The sequence below is a fragment of the Falco rusticolus genome, chromosome 10 (genome assembly GCF_015220075.1).
Source record: "Falco rusticolus isolate bFalRus1 chromosome 10, bFalRus1.pri, whole genome shotgun sequence".
Lineage (NCBI taxonomy): Eukaryota > Metazoa > Chordata > Aves > Falconiformes > Falconidae > Falco > Falco rusticolus.
Window position 1 is genome coordinate 23200784 of NC_051196.1, and position 18381 is coordinate 23219164.

Genomic DNA, 18381 nt, shown 5'->3' on the forward strand with positions numbered 1-18381 from the left:
GCAAGGAATGAACAGGGCTGGCTGAAAAAGTGCAATGGCTGCAGGACCTGCAGCTTCACCCACACAGCTGTGCCAAGCCACCTTCCTTTGTCTTGACCCTCCTTGCCCTTCTCAGCATCTGCAGCTTTTTAAAACAAAAACCCAGATGCTGCCAATTATGCTGAATCGAGCTTGGATTTTTGGGTTTCATTGCTTTGTTGTGCTTACATAAAGGTGCTTGCTCAGGTTGCTAATGAGAGTGCCCTGATTCTATTTATTTTCTCGCACCCTGCCTTCCCCACACTTGAATCTGGATTTCCTGATGTGAAAAAGTAATTTATTGCATATGCCCTGGGACTTGCTGCTGCCTCCAGTTTGTTGAAGCTTGTGAGTCATCCCACCGGGAACTGGATCCCAGGAAACCCAATTAGCTCAAACAAATTGAGCAAACGTGTTATGGTTTTTAGCCTGGGCAAATTTAGACTTGGGTTGTGGATTTTCCCCCCTCCTGATTATTTGGATTCCTGGATGGATGTAAGGTTTCAGCAGCGATGCTATGTTGTGTGTTATAACTGTAAGCAATGAGAAGTCCTCTTATTCATAAATGGGGAATAATCCCTAACACCCCTACAAAGCATTGTTTACCTTAGAAGCCAAATAGCACACAGCCTACCATGTGTCTGAGCATAGGCAGGGGCTCCCACATCAGTCCAGTGTGACAAGGGGAGGAGAAAAATGTGGCTGTGCCTGTTGTTGTAGAGGTAAATGTGGCCATTGCAGCAAAACAGTAACAGTGCAAAAAGTAACTGAGGTGCATGTTTTAAAGGCAAACAGAGAAGAAGGCATGAGAAAACTTGGTCTTTACTTAAAAATGTTTGAGTTCAATGCACTGTATCAGTATGGCTCCACTGACTTTAAAGTCATCGCGTCTTTAGAGAGAGAGGTGGTCCCTGATGCTGCAAACACGCTCACGCGCTTGAAATTAAGCACAGCCATGAGGATTTACAAGGCAGGATTATGATTTACTAGAGGCTGGCATGCAGTAAATAATGGCAGGATAGATTTTCCTTGCCTTCCCCAAATGGGATGCCTGAGGAGGCAGCAGCAACCCAGCTGCAGGCAGGAGACGATCCCCCAGAGAAGGGGGGTGCGCAGATCCCTGGTGTGTTTTTGACCTTGTGTTTGTTTCCATTGCTGCATCCTGCCCCTCCACCAGTGCCCACGGAGCTCATCGGCCAGGAGGTGAGGTAAGGACCCTGCTCACCCTCGGTGGTGGGAAGGAGGGGAGGCCCCGCACCAAGGCTGCTGTGGGCACAGCCCTGCAGCTCCTTATAGGCTGGGGAGCCCGGGTGAGGGGAGCAAACCCATGGGACTGATGGGGTGGAGGTCTTGCTAGGAGACTTATACTGGTGGGAACCTTGTGTCCAAGTCCTCTGGGCACACTGATGTGTGGACAACATGCACCAGAAGAACCACGGGAGTTAAAGGGGTGAAAATAGAAACTCTAGAGGGGTCACATTAGACTGGAAACCCTCCAGCCATCCTCTGTCCCACCCCCGATCTAAATCCCAGCAAAACCTAACACCCACGTTTTGCATTGCAGGTTCATTAGGGACAACATCCCCCTAACCAGAGTTTCTTTTCTATGTATTTTACATCCTCTTATTAACCCTAAACAATGTTGTTTCACATCACCTCACGCCAGATGCCCCTCCTTTGGCCCTGCATCCCCCTGTTGAGTCACCCAGGTCCTGTTATTATTCATTTAGCGGCACCGGCATGCCAACAGCAGCAGCCAAAAGAGCAGGAGCAAGTCTCTGCAGCCCTACAGAGCTTCTCATTATAAATAACAGCCTCCCCCATCTCTAAGCTCCCATTAAACCTTGCAGAAGGGCTTACGTGAAAGGTAGGAGTCTTTAACCTGGACAGGCGCTAATAGCAGGGGCTGCCTCTCCTAGCAGCCTCCCTTAGAAAGCTGCATGTGTCAAAGAGTAATTGGACCTTAACCAACCCAATTTCAGAGTATTTCTGCTCCTCTGCTCTCCTATTACTCTGGAGAGATGGGAGGAGTGAGTGGCAGGCATGCCACTTCTCCAACTTTTATTGCTGAACACTTGAGTGGAGGTGGTAATTGGAGCAGGTGACATATATAAGGGGCAGGGCAGAGTGCTCCACAAAGCCATCTCTGCAGCTGTCACCTAATTGCCTGAATAACTGGACGATTAATCGACTAATTGGAAGCAGGGCATCGTCTGCATAACAATAAGAGGCCCTTTTGTCAAGCATATGAAGGCTGTGGGGAGGGGGAGAGCAGTGCGGTGTGGTGGCTCTTGCTGGGAAGGAGAGCAGCTTTAACAGACCTGGAAGCCCTTTTGGGACTCCTGCCAAAATCCGTGAAACCTCCCGAAAGGAGGGTGGGCATGGGTAAAGCCTGGCGTAGCACATGCTGAGCATCACCTCTGCACTGGCACTTTTTAAGGGGATTGAATTAATATGCTGAAGCCGGAGACATCCCAAATCGCCACCTGCTTTGGAAAACCTCGATGCCGAACCACTTGGCTCTCTCCTGCTTACTCTTTACTGCAGGCTTCCTTTTGCCACATCAAAAATGGGGTGGGTGAGTGGGGGGGAATCAGCTTTAATTGATGCAGGGAAGCTTATGAAAGCCTGTAACATCTTCATCAGAGCTGCTCTTGTTTTCCACTGAATAAGGCCTTTTTCAGGCACATCACTGGTAACATAAACACCGCTCTGTCTTTCAGCGTGCAGTCACTTAAAGTGTGTCTGGGGCTGCTCAGGACAGAGCTGCCTCGGTCATGACTGAGGGCAATTAAAATTAAATAGACTTTCAGATCATCAGCAGAGGCAGTAGTGAAGCGGGGAGCTCCCTCTTCCAATTATGCATGTTAGCGGGACGAGATCTTTTTATACATGACCTTAAGCATTTTGCTCGGGAAGGGATGCTTTGCTGGCAGGCAAGACCCCAGGCGTGGTGAGGCTCAGGCTGTGCATGTGTGCTGAAAAAGCTGGGAGCCATCCCCCAAGCGATGATGCTGGAGGATGCTCAGCAACTCTGATTGAAACTGGGCCATAAGCAAAGGGGACAGCAGGAAGGGGACTTCATCTTGGAGGGGCCAGGAGGTGCAGCTTATGCCCACGCCTCATCTAGAACGCTGTGTCCCTTTAGGGGACATGCTGCCATCATTTGCCCTGTTAGCGTTAGCTTTGCTAAGCTAAAGCAAGCAGGTCTCCCTGGAGGAAGGATTCCTACTCTCCTGACAGTTCAGCAGCCCTTTCCTGTCCCGGTTTTGGGTTGAATTATATTCTCTGAACACAGCGATCTGACTTGTGCACGGTGTTCTGGGGAGCTGAGCCATTAATAACCTGCCGGCACCCAGAGCTGCTGCATCCATTAGTGCACTCAGATCCTCCTTATCCTCAGCTTTCTGCAAGGGCTGAGCTCTCTGCTGAGAGCAGAAATTCTGAGTCCCTAAAGCCTGACTTGGCACTTGGTACTATGTAATGTTGTCCTGCGTCTTTTACTCCAGGAATAACAGGCTGGCCAGATCCCCTCTGGGCTGGCGATGCCTTCTCCCTTTGCACTGTCATAAAGAGATTTCATTAGCGCTTCCAACTTCCCGGGCCGAGGGTGATACGGTGCTAAATGAGGTTATTAATCCTACACGACTCCAGAATTCCTCAGATGTCAGGCAAGTCACTTGGGCATCCTATAATCAATGCCATAATCTGGTTTTGCCAGAAAATGTTTGCTCTAATGCTTTTTATCTGGAGCCCTTATAGCTCCTGGAGCTGGGACTAATTACCCTGGCAGGAGAGGTGTGTGGCCCCGCGCTGAGGGATGCAGCAAGCAGGCTGCATCGCTGCAGTCTGTGGCAAAGGACTTTGAGCACTGCCCAGAGCTCCCTGGAAGTATTTAACTCATCCTCTTCTGTGGAGCAGCCGGAACAAATGCAGGGATTTGGGAGATCTGGTCACCTAAATCCCACCTGTTCCCCCCAAAGAGGCTCTGAGGTGCTTTTGAGGATTTTTGTCCTGGTGATCTCCACCCAATGTGCTCTGGCTAATACCTCCTTGATCCACTCCCAGCCTGCTCTTTCCAAAAAAGCCATCCCTTTCTTACTGCAAGGAACCCCAGTTCCCTGAGAAGCCATCAAATAAGCGCAAAGCCCGTGTTTTCCTCCTGCACCAGAGGAAAACTGAAGAGTGGCAGTGGGGAGGCAGAGTGCAGTAGTTGCCTGCTTTTTAAAAGCTTGCTCTTACACATGCAAATCTTTAATTAAACATACTCATAAAACTATAATGAACCGTTCATCTAATTAAATGGGGTGAGTCATTTCATTAATTTTTAGCAAACTGCAAGGCTGCTCTCCTGCCCTCCTCACTTGGAATTCAAAGGGACAAGCTGAACCATTTGAGGGAAATTATCTTCCCTTTTGCGGTTATTTTGTTCCTTTGGCACAGGACCTGTTTAACTGACCATAGTTTATACATTTCTAATTAAAAATAAATTCGCCAAATCCTATTGCTGTTCTTGATGGTTGCTTGTTTCCCTTTCAAGCTGTCCAACTCCAGGCTGTAATGGCTCAGGACACATCCGTGGAAAGTATGCAAGGCACAGAAGGTGAGGCTGGGTTGGAGGTTGTGGGAACGGAAAAATGCAAGCAAGAAACCCAAAAGACAGACGTTCACTGGAGAGAGGCTGGTTCAGAGCAGCAACCCAACCAAACCTAGCTACCAAAGAGCCAATTTCTGTCTCTCCATCAGTCCTTGAGGGATCCTAAAGGATCTGCTTCACCAGGCTGACGGTAGCCTTCCCGCAGATCCCAGACCAAGTGCGTAGGTGCCTGGGGTTGATGGCCGGCAGAAATTTTGGTCTGCTCTGTGCCTCTGTGGGTAAGGAGAAGAAATGAGAGCACTCTGGCTGCCTTGGAGGCCATGGCAGCCTTAAGTGATGGTTTTCGTTACCCTATAATAGTGAGACTGGAAAAGTTGGTAGACGTGCCCCAGGGGATGGTACTGCATCTCTTGCCTTGTTTCATGGTGGCACTGGTGGCCATCAGCAACAGTGGTGCTGGGAGCTGCTGGTCCTGCTGCTCCCTGGCAGCAGCTGCCTGTGGGCCAGGGTGCTGGAGTGAGCCCAACATCCTTGCGCTGACTTCTGAGAAAAGTTGACATAGTTGCAGAAAGTTAAGGTCTGAGAGCAGATCTTCTGGCCACAAAGGGTTAAAACAGCTAGAATGCTGGGCTGCTGGATGATTTATTTGTTTTTTTTAGTATTTGTATATTTGTCCGACTCACCTTTGCCTAACGGGTTTGGATGCCGTAGCCATGCCTTTCTCACTCAGCAATGTCTCCTCTCTGCTCCTTGATCCCATCTGCAGTTTACAAAGCTGCCCTCTAGCAAAGAAGAGGAAACTTCAGGATGCGGAGACTGAACATCTGGTATCAAAGAGAAAATCCCATCCGCTCAAGCTGGCCTTGGATGAAGGCTACAATGTTGACAGTGACGGCAGCGAGGAGGCTGAGGCAAAGGAGGAGTCCGGCTCCGATGAGTCGGAAGGGATGCTGGAGGAGGACGAGGCGGAGGCGGTGGAGCAGGAGGAGACCCACAGCCCTGAGCCAGCAGAAGGTGCTTTATCATTATTGATTGCAGAGCTGTGTTCTGCAGATGAATAAAGGGCAGGGAGTGTTAATAACCAGGAGTTATAGCTCCTCTGAATTATGTACAGGATGGGTCCTTCAATTATTACATTCAGTGGAAGCACAATGGCAAAGCTCTGGTTAAGCAGAGAGAGGATGAGCATAGATTGTCTCCAGTGTCTTAAAAATGAGAGCTTTTCCATCAGGGATGCTCCCTGGGGAAAGACCCATGGAAAGCACGGAGGAGCTCACTGCATGGCTCAGATGGCGGTGGGGAAGGCAGCCGCGGTCCCGCATCGGTGCCTCGAGGGGCTCAGCTGGTGTCCCCATGCAGGAGCTGTCCCTGTCTCTACCTGGAGGAGGTGGGTGTCCAGCCAAGGTCCTGGCACTGTGCCGCCCCCCTGCTTTGGAAAGCCCGGTCTGGGGAGCACTGGGAGCAAGGGGGCCAGGTGGCTGCTGGCTGCGGGGGCTGGGAAGCCACACGCATCTTAGTCCCACCAAAACTTCCACGTGGAAATCCCCTTTCTACCTGTGATGCCCAAATGCAATAAATTAGCTGCTGCAGAGGTACAACAGCTAGGCTCTAGTTTCAATTAAGCTTAAGGAAGACAAAGAGATGTTTATGAGCTTAAATAATTACTTTATTTTCCTCTTTTTTTTCTTTACTTTTCCTCCTTTTTTTCTTTTCCTTTTTTCTTTTCCTTTTCCTTTTCTCCTTTCTTCCTTTTTTTTCTTTCTCCCCTTTTCTTTTTCCCCCTTTTCTTTCTTCTTCCCCTTTCTTTTCTTTCTCCTCCACCCCCCCAGAGAGAAGCCCAGCGAAATCGACGCATTATGGACAAAACACGGCAACAAGTATGTCTGGGCCCAGCAAGGCCAACTATAGCAGCTATCAAGAAATAATCGCCAACTCTCTCCTAAACCTAGGCCAAATAGCAGAGGAAACCCTCGCCATCGAAGGGCAGCTGCCTGAGGCTGAGCTGCAGGGCTCCAAGCCGCCATCCAATGTTGTGCACCTGGTCCATGAGGATGCGGGAGAGGAGTTAGTGGAGGAGGAGTGTGACAAGGAGATCATCATCCAGACGGAGGATGCGGAGGAGGTCATCGAGGTCACCAGCGAACGCAGCAGCGAGTTGTGTCCAGAGCACCGGGACGATGCGAACTGCGAGGAGTCCTGCAAACTGGAAAAGGCTGAAGCAGAAGAAGAGGAGGAGGAGGAGGAGGAGGAGGAGGATGAGGAGGATGAAGATGATGATGATGATGAGGAGGATGAAGATGAAGAGGAGGAAGAGGAAGAAGAAGAGGAGGATGAAGAGGAGGAGGAGATGGCTCCTGAAGTGATCTGTGAAGAAGCTCCTCACACTTCTCAGGACACCCAGAAAAGCCACTGTGAAGGGCAGTTCAGCCCAAAGCCCGAGTACTCGGTCATCGTGGAGGTCCGGTCAGATGACGACAAAGACGACGACGCCCGCTCCCAGAAATCAGCGGTGACCGATGAGTCAGAGATGTATGACATGATGACGAGGGGGAACCTGGGGCTGCTGGAACAAGCCATTGCGCTGAAAGCCGAGCAGGTGAAAATTGTGCGGGAGCCCAGCAGGCTGCCGGGAGAGCATGTAAAGCACTTCCAGGTGGACGAGAAGCAGAGCAAACCGCTGGACAGCATCCGAAAGAGCTACTATGGCAAAGGTATGGGGACAAACCTTCATGGGTCTTCTTCCTTCCTATCCCCAGTGAAATAGCTGAACTTGTCTGCACAGCACCCTTTGAAAACCAGGCTGCTGGGGGGGGGTCACAGCCCACCCAGGGGATTTAGCCACAACTCCTCAGTACCCAGAGGGGTGGGGACATCTGAGGGTCAACAGAGAATGCACAAAATGATGGTGTCCTCTACATCTCAGCAGGGAAATTGCTTGACTAAATTGCCTGTTGGCCTTGAGACTCTCTGCCTGAGCAGCAGGGCTGGTTCAGAATCCGAGTGGGGTTTAAAGTAGTGGTAGGAGTCTGGCCACAGCAGCACGAGGGACACGGCAGAGTCCCCTGGGTGCTGAGCCCGGCTGCCTGCTCGGTCACTGTGAGTGGCTCCGTGCTCCTGGCTGGGTCAGTTACTCAAACTGCTCTGCTGATTTTAGTTTTTGAAACTTCCAGTGTTACAATTCCACCTTCAAGAAATAAAATCTCCAAAGCCAAAGGTTTCTCCCTGTTTAACTGGAAAAGCGGTAGGAAGCATCCTCAGCAATATTCCTCTCCTTTCCACCTTTTCCCCTCCAAATCTGGTAACCTGCTTCCCACCGTGCTTCTCCCACAATCCCTAGATCCCTCAAGACCCGAGAAGCGAGAAATCAAATGTCCGACTCCTGGCTGTGACGGGACCGGCCATGTCACGGGACTCTACCCTCACCACCGCAGCCTCTCCGGTTGTCCGCACAAAGACAGGATCCCTCCCGAGAGTGAGTACACGGTGGGATAATGAGGGTTGTTTAAACTGGTCTGAAGCCTGATTTCCTAGGGAGAATTTCACACCTGGTGGGCAGAGCTGTCTCAAGGCCAGTGGGCACTCCAGATAGTCCCAAATGATGGGAATATTATGACTGAGTCCCTAGCATGAGCCTAATGTTAATCCTTGGGCCATGCCAGAGTTTCTGGCGTGGGATGATCCTTTTCCAAGTTGTTCTGGGATGCTTCTATCCACCAAAGTGTTATTGCTCTTCATGGGAAACACTATGGAATTTACTAGGAAGTCCTACCCTTCTTAAAGATTTTTAGCACCATCCTGTGGAGAATGAGGTCCCTTCCCTGAGAATTAAAGAAGTGCTTTAAAAATCACTGCCTGCCTCCAGGGGTGTGTTAAGCAGTTCCCATCTTTACACTGAATGTCTTGCGTTTTTCCTTATTTGGGATATCATGTTGGGAAGAAGGGGAAAACGTTCTTTCTTGCTGTTTAAATGTGCTGGAAGTGTTGCCGGGTGGCAAAGGCGAGGAGTCGTTCAGGATGCGCAGGATAGCTGAGTCTCCTCCTATGCTCTCCTCACTGTAAAACTCGCAAGGTGCTGTACTGAGATTCATCTAGCCCACAGAAAATATTTATCATCATCATAACAGATTTATATATCTATATGCATAGAGAGATACTTCATTTCTACCTCTCTACCAGCATCCTAAATAGCTTTCCCTCTACATATATATAAAAATCAATGTTGTATGTTTACTATAATGGCATAACAGAGGAAAAAAAAAAATTAGGAGCCCTTCCTTATCGGTAATTTCAAAGGTTGCAGACCTGCCATAAACACAGCAAGAAACAAGGAGAAAGTGCAGTTATCGTCACACAAGCTTGAATGCAAGAAAAAAATATTAATAAATAACTAACATAAGCTGTGTGCTTTAGAAAAGCTCGCAAATCAAATTATTTTCCTTACTTTTAAGGTCAGCGCTGCAGGAAGCAATAATCCTGAAGATTAAATTTTTTTTAAAAAAAAAAAGACAAAAAAGAAAAATCAAACAAAGACTAGTCCTAAGGATAAAAGCAGAGATACAACTTCAATCACTTAAAACTACCTGAAATGGGGAGACCTGGCTCCAAAACAGTGGTGGGCGGGAGGGGCTGGATGGGGGAAGCTGGACTGCAATCAGCAAACGAGAAGAAAGCCCAAGCTGTGTGCACAGATGCTAATCTAGTGCTGACCTGAGCACTGCTGCCTTGTAAATCTTTTTTCTCTACTCAGACAAATTCTAATTACAGCATTTCACGTCCCCTGATTTCTAGGAAACCAGCGTACAAACCTTGATGATTTTGTCTTTTTTCTTTTTTCTCTGATTTTTATCAAGTTGTTTTTGCTTCCCTTCCCCTCTCCCCTTGCCCTTCTTGCTCCGAAGTCTTGGCGATGCACGAGAACGTGTTGAAATGCCCCACGCCAGGCTGCACAGGACAGGGTCACGTCAACAGCAACCGCAACACGCACAGGAGGTACCAGCTTTGACTGCTTCTCCATCACAGCCAGGGCAAGGGTGGCCAGCAGGGCGACCATCCCCACAAGACTTGGCTTTACTTTTGCACTGAGGGATGGTGCAACTAAGATGGGTGAAGCAGGGATAACCCTAAGAGAAAGAATAATTTGGGAAAGCAAGATGGGGCAGTGACTTCTGGCTGGGAATAGAGCAGAGCAATGTTTCCAGGCTTGCAGGTGGGACTGTGGAGGGCTTGATGCAGGTGGGGTTCCTGAAAGAGGCATTTGGCATTGGGGAAGCAGAGGGTGCCCAGTGAGGCTGCCTGGAGGGTGATGTTTGTGTTTGGTGGTGGAGCACTGTGCATGATTTCTAGGGATTTCCACAATATTTAGGTCAAAATGCTTGACGAACTGGGAAATTAGGTCCTCTTGCTGTAGGACCTCAGGCCAGATGTGGTCAGGAGGGGACAGGGTTCAGTTTGGGACCTGTATCCCGTGCTCTGGCTTTGGTTAAACCCGAGCAATTTTACAAATGGGAAGACTGCAAGTGGAGGGGATGAGGCACTTAAAAGCTAGAAACCTTCCAAAAAGCCAGGGTAGCTTTTGCTACAGGGATGCGCTCATGAATTTATGATTTACCATTTGTTGCTCTTGAGCTTAATTGGCAGAGAGTGATGTCCCTGTGAGTGTCAGTGCGCTTGCAGGTGTGAGGTGAGTTTGTGTTGTTACTTGTTCAGCCATGGAGGAAGGTGGTGGGTGCTTCATCATAGCTGCTAGAGGAATATTAGGGAAATCTGCTTGGTTAATTAAGAAGTTCAGTTTGGTGCAGGCAGCAAGCAATTGCAATGAGACTGAACCACCTGCTGGTGTTAGGGGTTACGGAGCGAACTTTGGGCTGAGACCCAGTGGGGTCGGAGCCCTGAATTGCACATGGGGCTGGGCTGGGGTTCCCTCCATGCTGGCTGTTCCAGCGATGAAGCTGCCTGTGATGGCTTGGGGTAGGCTGGGAGCATGCGGGTTCTGCTTGCGAGGGATTTTTACCTTCCCTGAGCAATCGCAGTAAGATCCAAGCTGTCCCGGAGAGGCAGAGCCAGGCTGATGCACAGGGCATGTGTGAGCAAAAGCCATTACAGCCCTCGACCTTCCCCAGGCACCGGCGCGCTGGCAGCCGTGCACATCAGAAGTGCAAATGCTTCCCTGCAAGTGCCCTTCAGAAGGCTCCCTTCAAATGGCCCCTGCAAAAGATCCATATAAATACAAATCAGAAATGCCATTTAACTGCTAAAACCACTCAAAGGCACCAGCCCGTCCCCTTCTACCCCTGCTGTGCTCAAGCAGGGGGAGCTACGTCCCTGACCCACCGCTGGGCCCTGGGGATGTTCCGGGGCTCATTCCAGAGAAGTCTGGCACTTGGTGTTTGGCTGCTTTGCCACTTGCCAAGACTAAGAGTAAGCTAGGATAATGGTAATGAAAAAACCCTTTAAATGCAAGCACTGTTCGCATGGGCTCAGTGCAGCTCTGGGACCCTGAAATGAATTTTTTACACTCATCCCTCATGCTTGCTTTCCTTCTCTCTTTTTTTTTTCTCCTTCTTAAAAAAAAAACCAAACCGCAAAACAAAACAAAAAAAATTTCCACAGTTTATCTGGGTGCCCCATTGCTGCTGCTGAAAAATTAGCCAAATCGCATGAAAAGCAACAAACCCAGTCTGGTGATCCTTCGAAGACCAGCTCCAATTCTGACCGGATACTCAGGTAAATGGGACCACAAAGCGCAGCGCCGCGTAACCAGGCTGCCCCAGCCCTCCCCGTCATGCCATGCTCGCAAGAGCAGCCGTCACGGCTCCCTCCGGCTGTATCTTGATACTGCTGAGTCCTGTTATTATGATCATAGGTCTCGCCAAGGTGGGGAGATATTTAATTGATGATCCCAGGGAGGGCATTGAGGACAATGAATTGCTTCTGTAGCATCAATTAATGCTGAGGCTACAGGCCAAAGGGTTTTACCAGTGCAGCAGAAGGCATTTGTGCCGATTGCTCTGCAATGCAAACTGCCAGAGAGTGATGGCTATTATATTAGCATTATAAGTAGGGTGGGCTCGGGGAGGGGGAGGAGGAGATTTAGGCTGCGTATAAATCACTCGATGGCAGTTTCGCCTGAAGTCCACCCACTTTTCATCCCTAGCCTGCACAGTTCGGAGGAGAGAAACCTGCCACTCATTTCCAAACCAGTCGCATTTATTTTGTTCTTTCACCCATCTCTATCTTCCCGGGAGAAAGGGCTGTCTCACGTTAAGGGTGTTCCTGATAGATGCTGGCTTCCGTAGCTGATGTGATTCATGAGGCTACAGATGGATTGTAATATGGTTAGTTATTTTGCGACGAGAGTGGGATAAAAACCGCAGTAGGAGCCTTGAGCAGCACTCCCACAAAGGCATCAAGGTCTGATTAATTTATTTATTTGCTCCCCAGGACTGCTGTGCACCCTGGTGTGCCAGCACTCGGTGCTTTGGAAAGGCCATTCAGGGCAATTATTTATTTATTTGCAGCAGAGCCCGTGCCGGGAGCAGAGTGCTCTGAGCACATCATGAGGACAGTCCATGCTCCAAGGAGCTCCCGCTCCGAGGACTGGCTGGTGGAAAGAGGTCACGGGAAGGAGAATAACAATAGGCCATTTATATACAATTTCTATGCAAGTCAAATTGATTCATGATAAGCAGCCCAGCAGAAGCGGGTCTTCCAGAGGGGCTCTGCAGGCAGGGGAGAGGCCCTGTGCCTTTGCAATGAACCTGCAGTGGGGAGCAGAGCAAAACTGGGGTCTTCATGGCCTTGGGTTCCATCCTGTGTCATAGGTCCCATAAGCGGTCGTGCCCAAGTTTCTACAGCTTTTGGAAAATGCTACCATGCCATGGCAGCCTGCAAGAATATTGTTTTGGATGAAAGCGACACCTCGGTGTTTTGCTTAAAAAGAGAAAAAAAAAAAAAAAAGAAAAATATAAAGGGGGAAATATAAAAAAAGTAATCAAAGAGACCCAAACCAGATTCAGACTTGCTGAGGGAGAACCAAAGGGCTGTCGCTGCATCTGCTTCTTCAGTAACCCCTCAGGGACAAGGCACAGCTAGCTATGCATCCCCATTGCGTCTGGTCCCCTCCCAACAGCCATCTTGTCAAGGAAAAGAGAGTCACTGTTGTTTGTTGTTTCATCCTCAGGCCTATGTGCTTTGTGAAGCAACTGGAGATCCCTCAGTACGGAAGCTACCGGCCCAACATGGTCCCAGCAACCCCCCGGGCCAACCTGGCCAAGGAGCTGGAGAAGTACTCCAAGGTCACCTTCGATTATGCAAGTTTTGATGCTCAGGTTTTTGGCAAACGCATGCTTGCCCCAAAGATTCAGACTAGCGAAACCTCACCTAAAGCCTTTAAATGTAAGTTGGGAGCAGGGATGGGCTGGGTTTGCATTTTCTGCCTTTCTCAGCATGCCGCGAGGTTCTTGGGATCATGGCTTTGGGGTGATGGGAGAGTCTTGGGTCTGAGCTGCTGGATCCCTCCTGCTGCTGTGAAGCTAGTGGAGAAATGGGGATGGGGAGGCTGAGATGGGTCCCAAGGTGTGCACCTTTGATGGAGAGAGGAGCCCATGGCTGCCAGTAAAGCTTTGCTTGGGGAAGAGTCCCTTCAGCTTTGGGAAGAATTGCATTGAGTGGTGGGAACGTTAATCTGAGTGATGTCTCTAGGTGGGATAAGTTACACAGTCGTCCTCAGTCGGTCCCCATTGCTTTGCAGTTCATATCTATTGATCTGTCTTTCCTCATCTAGCTAAATGGATTACAGTTTTCTTCTCTTCCATCTTATATATGATCCACTCTGCCCATTTGTCTTCTCTGTCGTGCTCTGCTCTCCAGCTCTACTACCTATCGATCACCCACCTCCTATCTCCCAGCTCTTTCCTATTGTAGCCACCCACCTCTGTTCTGTACCGAGGACCGAGCGCTGGCTACAACACTGTGCGATGGAAGCGTGGGTGAAAATGAAATGGCTAAATAAACCCTCAGGGGCTGGGCTGTCAGAAGCAGGAGGGAAGATGCATGGAGAGACAGCCTGCTGCGAGCCGATGTGAAACCTCCCCTTCCTTTTGACACCAAACATGCACCTGAAGACATCTTTTTGAGGAGGAAAAAAAAAAAAAAAAAAAAGATTTAGAAGCCCAGTTTGCAGAAGTCAGCGGCCTCAAGAGGGTTTTCTGTCTGGCTAATCCCACTTCCACAATCCTGTTTAATCCTGATGCAGCTGCTCTCTAAAAAGTGCTCGTACTTGAAAGCATCCCGGTTGTGGCACTACAATGGAAGCGCCCTTTATTACAGTACTAAATCTGTAAAGGATCAGACAATGAAATTGGATGGAGGCCAGAGAGCACAACTGCCACTGTCATCCTGGGTTAGGGCTGATGGAAAAGTAATTTGTTTCCCAGCACAAGTGATTCTCTTGCTGAATAGATTGTGTTATTTGCAATATTAGCAAAGAATTTTCAGGGTAATTGTACTGACAAAAATAATTCCAGCAGACCCACTAGGATAATCCTTTCTATTTTTTCTCATCACTTATTTTACTAATTTGCTGATTGCGAGTCTATTAGTGGTAGAAATACTTATGAAATGGAAAAGCATCGCTGAGCCTATGGTGTGAAATTGCAATTGGCATCTCACGATCCTGGATATTGTCAGGTTGGGCTGGCGAATACCCGCACCCCACTGCAAAGACATGGATTAAACTGGACTCGAAAACAGGCAGCCATACACAAGAATAACCATTTGGGCAAACCTCCAATGAGTTAATCAAAGCGACAAGATGAATATGATTGCCAATCATAGCAGGGAAATCTGTTCCTTTCACTGAGAACTTATTTTAAAGAGATCTTCATCCAGAGGGATTTATATTCCCCTGCATGTGTGTGTATAACTCCCATTAATGTCAATATGCATTATATACGCACACAACGAGGAAGAAAGCAGTCCTTGGGAAGATTAGCATTTTATAGTGTCTTATATTACGAGTTTGTAATGGGAATAATGAAATCGCTTTGCTCTGTAGGCACATCAACCAAGGTTGTCTTGCTGCTTTGCCATCGTCGGGACAAAGCTTAGGAGTCTTCCCTGCGTGAGACTCCTACTGAAGTGGGAGGGATGTTTTCCCTTGAAAAGGGCATAGTGGAATGAATTAAGAATTTGAAGATTTTGCTAATTGATTCAGAATGCAATCCCATGGTTGTTGCAAATCCTGATCCCCTGTTTGCACTCACTGAAACTACTGACTTCAGAGGGACTCTCTGTGGGTCAAGGACCTAACCAGGACCAGGTTTAAGATTAGGGCAAGTTTTATTGTGGGCTAACACTGGGAAATACTGGCTTTTGTTTCATAGGGTGTGAAGAGAAAACGTATCTCTCGGATTGCGCTGCCACGTGCTGTAGCATACAGTAACAGTGCAGCATCGTGGCCACATGTGGCTGTGTAATAAATCCTGTTATTCAGGCATATTAAAATGATATGTCAGCTGTCAGAAAATCCATATTTCACTGGTGTCATCGTTGGAATCTTGTATTTCATGGCCATGGTTTTGCTATTAATGTAATTTTTTAAATTGTAAGTTTTCAAATGTGCTACAAGAAATGTGCCTGTAAGCCAGCTCTGCAGATAAATTATGAACATACAGAGAACCATAAAAAAAAAAAAGAGCCAGGAAGCTTCTCTAAGCTTTCGCTTTTATCCGCTTCCAGTGAGGAGTAGCTTTAATGAAGAAAAGCACTTGTGTTTGGGGGACTTGATAGCAGAGTCAGTTAATGAATTAAGTTTTTGCACCGAGAGACCATTGCACAAGCCGCAGCCAGCACCGCTCTGGTCGCACATCCCAGGCAACAAAACAGCCGGTGGGTCAGTAATACCCCAGGCTGTCACTGGAACCACTAATACATTGGCTGTGTCAGACTGACTTAACCTCTCACCGCTGCCCGTGCCAGTTATACATTAGCCTTGTGTTGTTCCTTCTCTTTTTATTCCAGCCAAACCTTTTCCAAAGGCCTCTTCCCCCAGCCACAGCCCCTCCAGCAGTTACGTGAAGAGCACTTCATCTTCCTCCACAGGCTTCGACTACTCCCACGACGCTGAGGCTGCGCACATGGCTGCCACTGCCATCCTCAACCTCTCCACCCGCTGCTGGGAAATGCCGGAGAATCTCAGCACCAAGCAGCAAGAGGCCCCCGGCAAGGTGAGTCGAGCGTGCCCGGGGACCACTGTGCCAGCACACAGCGGAGTGGGGTGAAACATGAAGTCTGGGGTGGGAGAAATACCTTTTTCTACTCGTTCTTATTTTAATTTTTAAATGTAGAGGGAATGCAGAGACTTGGTGCGTATCACCCTTTCGGTCCCTGCTTTGGGTGATGCAGTTTGGAGGCAGTAATCTTGGCTCTTACTGTGTTATGGAGATGCATTGTGGTTCAAATTACCTATCTGAGACATGCGTCGTTCCCAAGCAGAGTCTCAGAGCTGGTTTCAGTTGCTCACTGGGCTGTATCTGATGCCATTTGAGATTCCCCAGTTGCATCCAGGCTGACCTCCAGCTATTTTTCAGAAGAACACAGGTTTCCCAGCAGTCCCATGTTGCACCCTCAGCCTTGGGCAGATCTTAGATGCCCTGGGGCATCTTAAATGGCCCTGAGGCCTGTGTTCAAGCAACAGAGACAAAGCGCCACGTTGCTGGTAGTAGGAGGCTGCATTTGCATGGCACGTTTCGGAAATATTTATGAAAGAGCATCCCTTTTCATTCAGTCCCTTGTAACTGACTGTGGAGAGGATGGGATGTGAATAGCTTGTCCCCCTGCATTGCAAGAGGCAAATGGGGGCAAGATCCCCGTAGGGAATCGCTGGCAGCTGCTAACATTGGGCATGTTTCCAACCTTTCAGTCCATGGACATCGAGGTGGATGAAAATGGGACTCTGGACTTGAGTATGAACAAGCACCGCAAACGGGAGAGCACCTTCCCCAGCAGCAGCAGCTGCAGCAGTAGTCCCAGCATGAAGTCTCCAGATATGTCCCAGCGCCAAAACAGCACCAGTGCCACAAGCAGCACCATGACCTCCCCGCAGTCCAGCCAGACCTCCCGCCAGGATGAATGGGATGGGCCCATTGACTACACTAAACCAAACCGTCAGCGGGAAGAGGAGCCAGAAGAGGTGAGTGGTGGCTCTTCATGCTTGAATAACACCTCATGGGGGACTGAATGCCATGTTTGCTTGCCCAGTTGTCCTATTTCCCCCCAGGACCCCTAGTTTGTCCTTTGAGCCTAGGAGAGAAATATTATTAGCTTTGTCAGCGCTATCAGGAGTCAGCTGTGGACCATCAGGCAGGAGGCAGATGCTCTTGGATCTGCTGGGGTGCTCCTGCAAAGGAGGAGCCCTCAGCTTGTGTTGTTCTGGGTCTGCACTACTTTCTTCGTTGTAAATCCTTTCAGCTCATTCGCACCAGTGGTGCTCCTGGTGACATTCCTCAGGACGATTTATGTCTGCCATGAGCAGCTATGGCCCTGCATGCTGCTGACATTAATCCTGCAGGTGGGGGAATCATCCATTACCTCCAGCTGGGGGGAGCGTCCCAGCCCTGGAAGCAGCGCACTGCCCATTGGGAGGCAGGTGCTGCTGAGGATGAGTATGGCGAGATTGCACTGACCTTCATGCCTTGAAGACCTTGGGAGACCCAGGTGTAAATCCCTGTACAGACGTGTTTTACACATTTCCCCTGTAAAAAGGCAAAATTAAAGAGATTGTATTTCTGAGGTTTTTCCAATTACTATCAGATCTCTGGGTATGGAAAGGCACTTGCAGAGGGCTCGGGAGTGTTGGCAGTGCTGCACTAACTCTGAGCTGGGCTGAAGCTGGGATCCTTTCCTATCACAGCTCAACAGCAACAACCACCACTACAACCACTTTTCCTGGCTGTTTTCTTGCAGTCAGAGCCTGCTGCCCACTCTTTTGCCTCTTCTGAAGCTGATGAGCAAGAAGTGTCGGAGGAAAACTTTGAAGAACGAAAATACCCAGGGGAAGTTACTTTAACCAACTTCAAGCTTAAATTCCTCTCCAAGGACATCAAGAAAGAGCTGCTCACGTAAGTCCTGCCTTCTTGTCTCTTCTTCCAAAATGTATAAAATATGTACCCAGCACAACCAGGCTGGTAGGAGACAAACTTTGTTAGCAAATACATTTTAAAAATTAGAAGTGTAGTTCCCTTTCTTACTGTGATTGGTTTTACCTCATCTAAGCAGTTCAAATGAAAGCTCAAAGAGAAACCCTCCCTTCATACAGCTGCTGATCGAGGCAAAATATGTTCCCATATGTCCTTGAAACTGTGCAGTGATGAAGGGAACTTTCTGAGGAGCTTGGATTCATGGATGGGGCTGTGGAAACCTCCTTGCAGGGCCCATTTTCCCTGGTATTGTCCTGCAAGAGTGTTTCTGGTGCAGTGATGGAGCCTGCCCAATCTCCTGCCCCCTTGTTTTGGGACACTGGGTGATGCTGTGGAGCCAAGAGCACCCACTGGGTCTCAATATCTTCTTGATGGGGGTGTTGAACCACAAGATGCCTCACTGGGAGGACAGGACTTGTTGGCTGCTTAATGTAGAGCAATGGGTCCCATCACCATGATAGTGCAGGGCCACAAAATGTGAGCTAGGGCTGCAGCAAGGTTGTCACGCTGCATCTCACATGGGAGAGAGATCCTAACCCAGCTCATGTCTGTGTATCCGTGGCATTGGGT

The 18381-nt window shown here is 48.9% G+C and overlaps 1 protein-coding gene across 6 annotated transcripts in view; it reads left to right on the plus strand.

The window, feature by feature from the left end:
- MYT1 (myelin transcription factor 1) overlaps positions 1-18381 on the plus strand; it is a 64737-nt gene that overhangs the window by 28852 nt on the left and 17504 nt on the right. For 3 of the 6 annotated variants that reach the window (XM_037402916.1, XM_037402922.1, XM_037402921.1), the window contains 11 exons: positions 1196-1226; positions 4559-4621; positions 5382-5629; positions 6445-7326; positions 7953-8087; positions 9466-9604; positions 11225-11338; positions 12795-13009; positions 15635-15840; positions 16536-16805; positions 17579-17733. In XM_037402916.1, coding sequence (XP_037258813.1) covers positions 1196-1226; positions 4559-4621; positions 5382-5629; positions 6445-7326; positions 7953-8087; positions 9466-9604; positions 11225-11338; positions 12795-13009; positions 15635-15840; positions 16536-16805; positions 17579-17733 — 2458 coding nt within the window. The remainder of the gene's footprint in view (positions 1-1195; positions 1227-4558; positions 4622-5381; positions 5630-6444; positions 7327-7952; positions 8088-9465; positions 9605-11224; positions 11339-12794; positions 13010-15634; positions 15841-16535; positions 16806-17578; positions 17734-18381) is intronic. The other 3 variants (XM_037402918.1, XM_037402917.1, XM_037402920.1) reach the window with 3 other exon arrangements.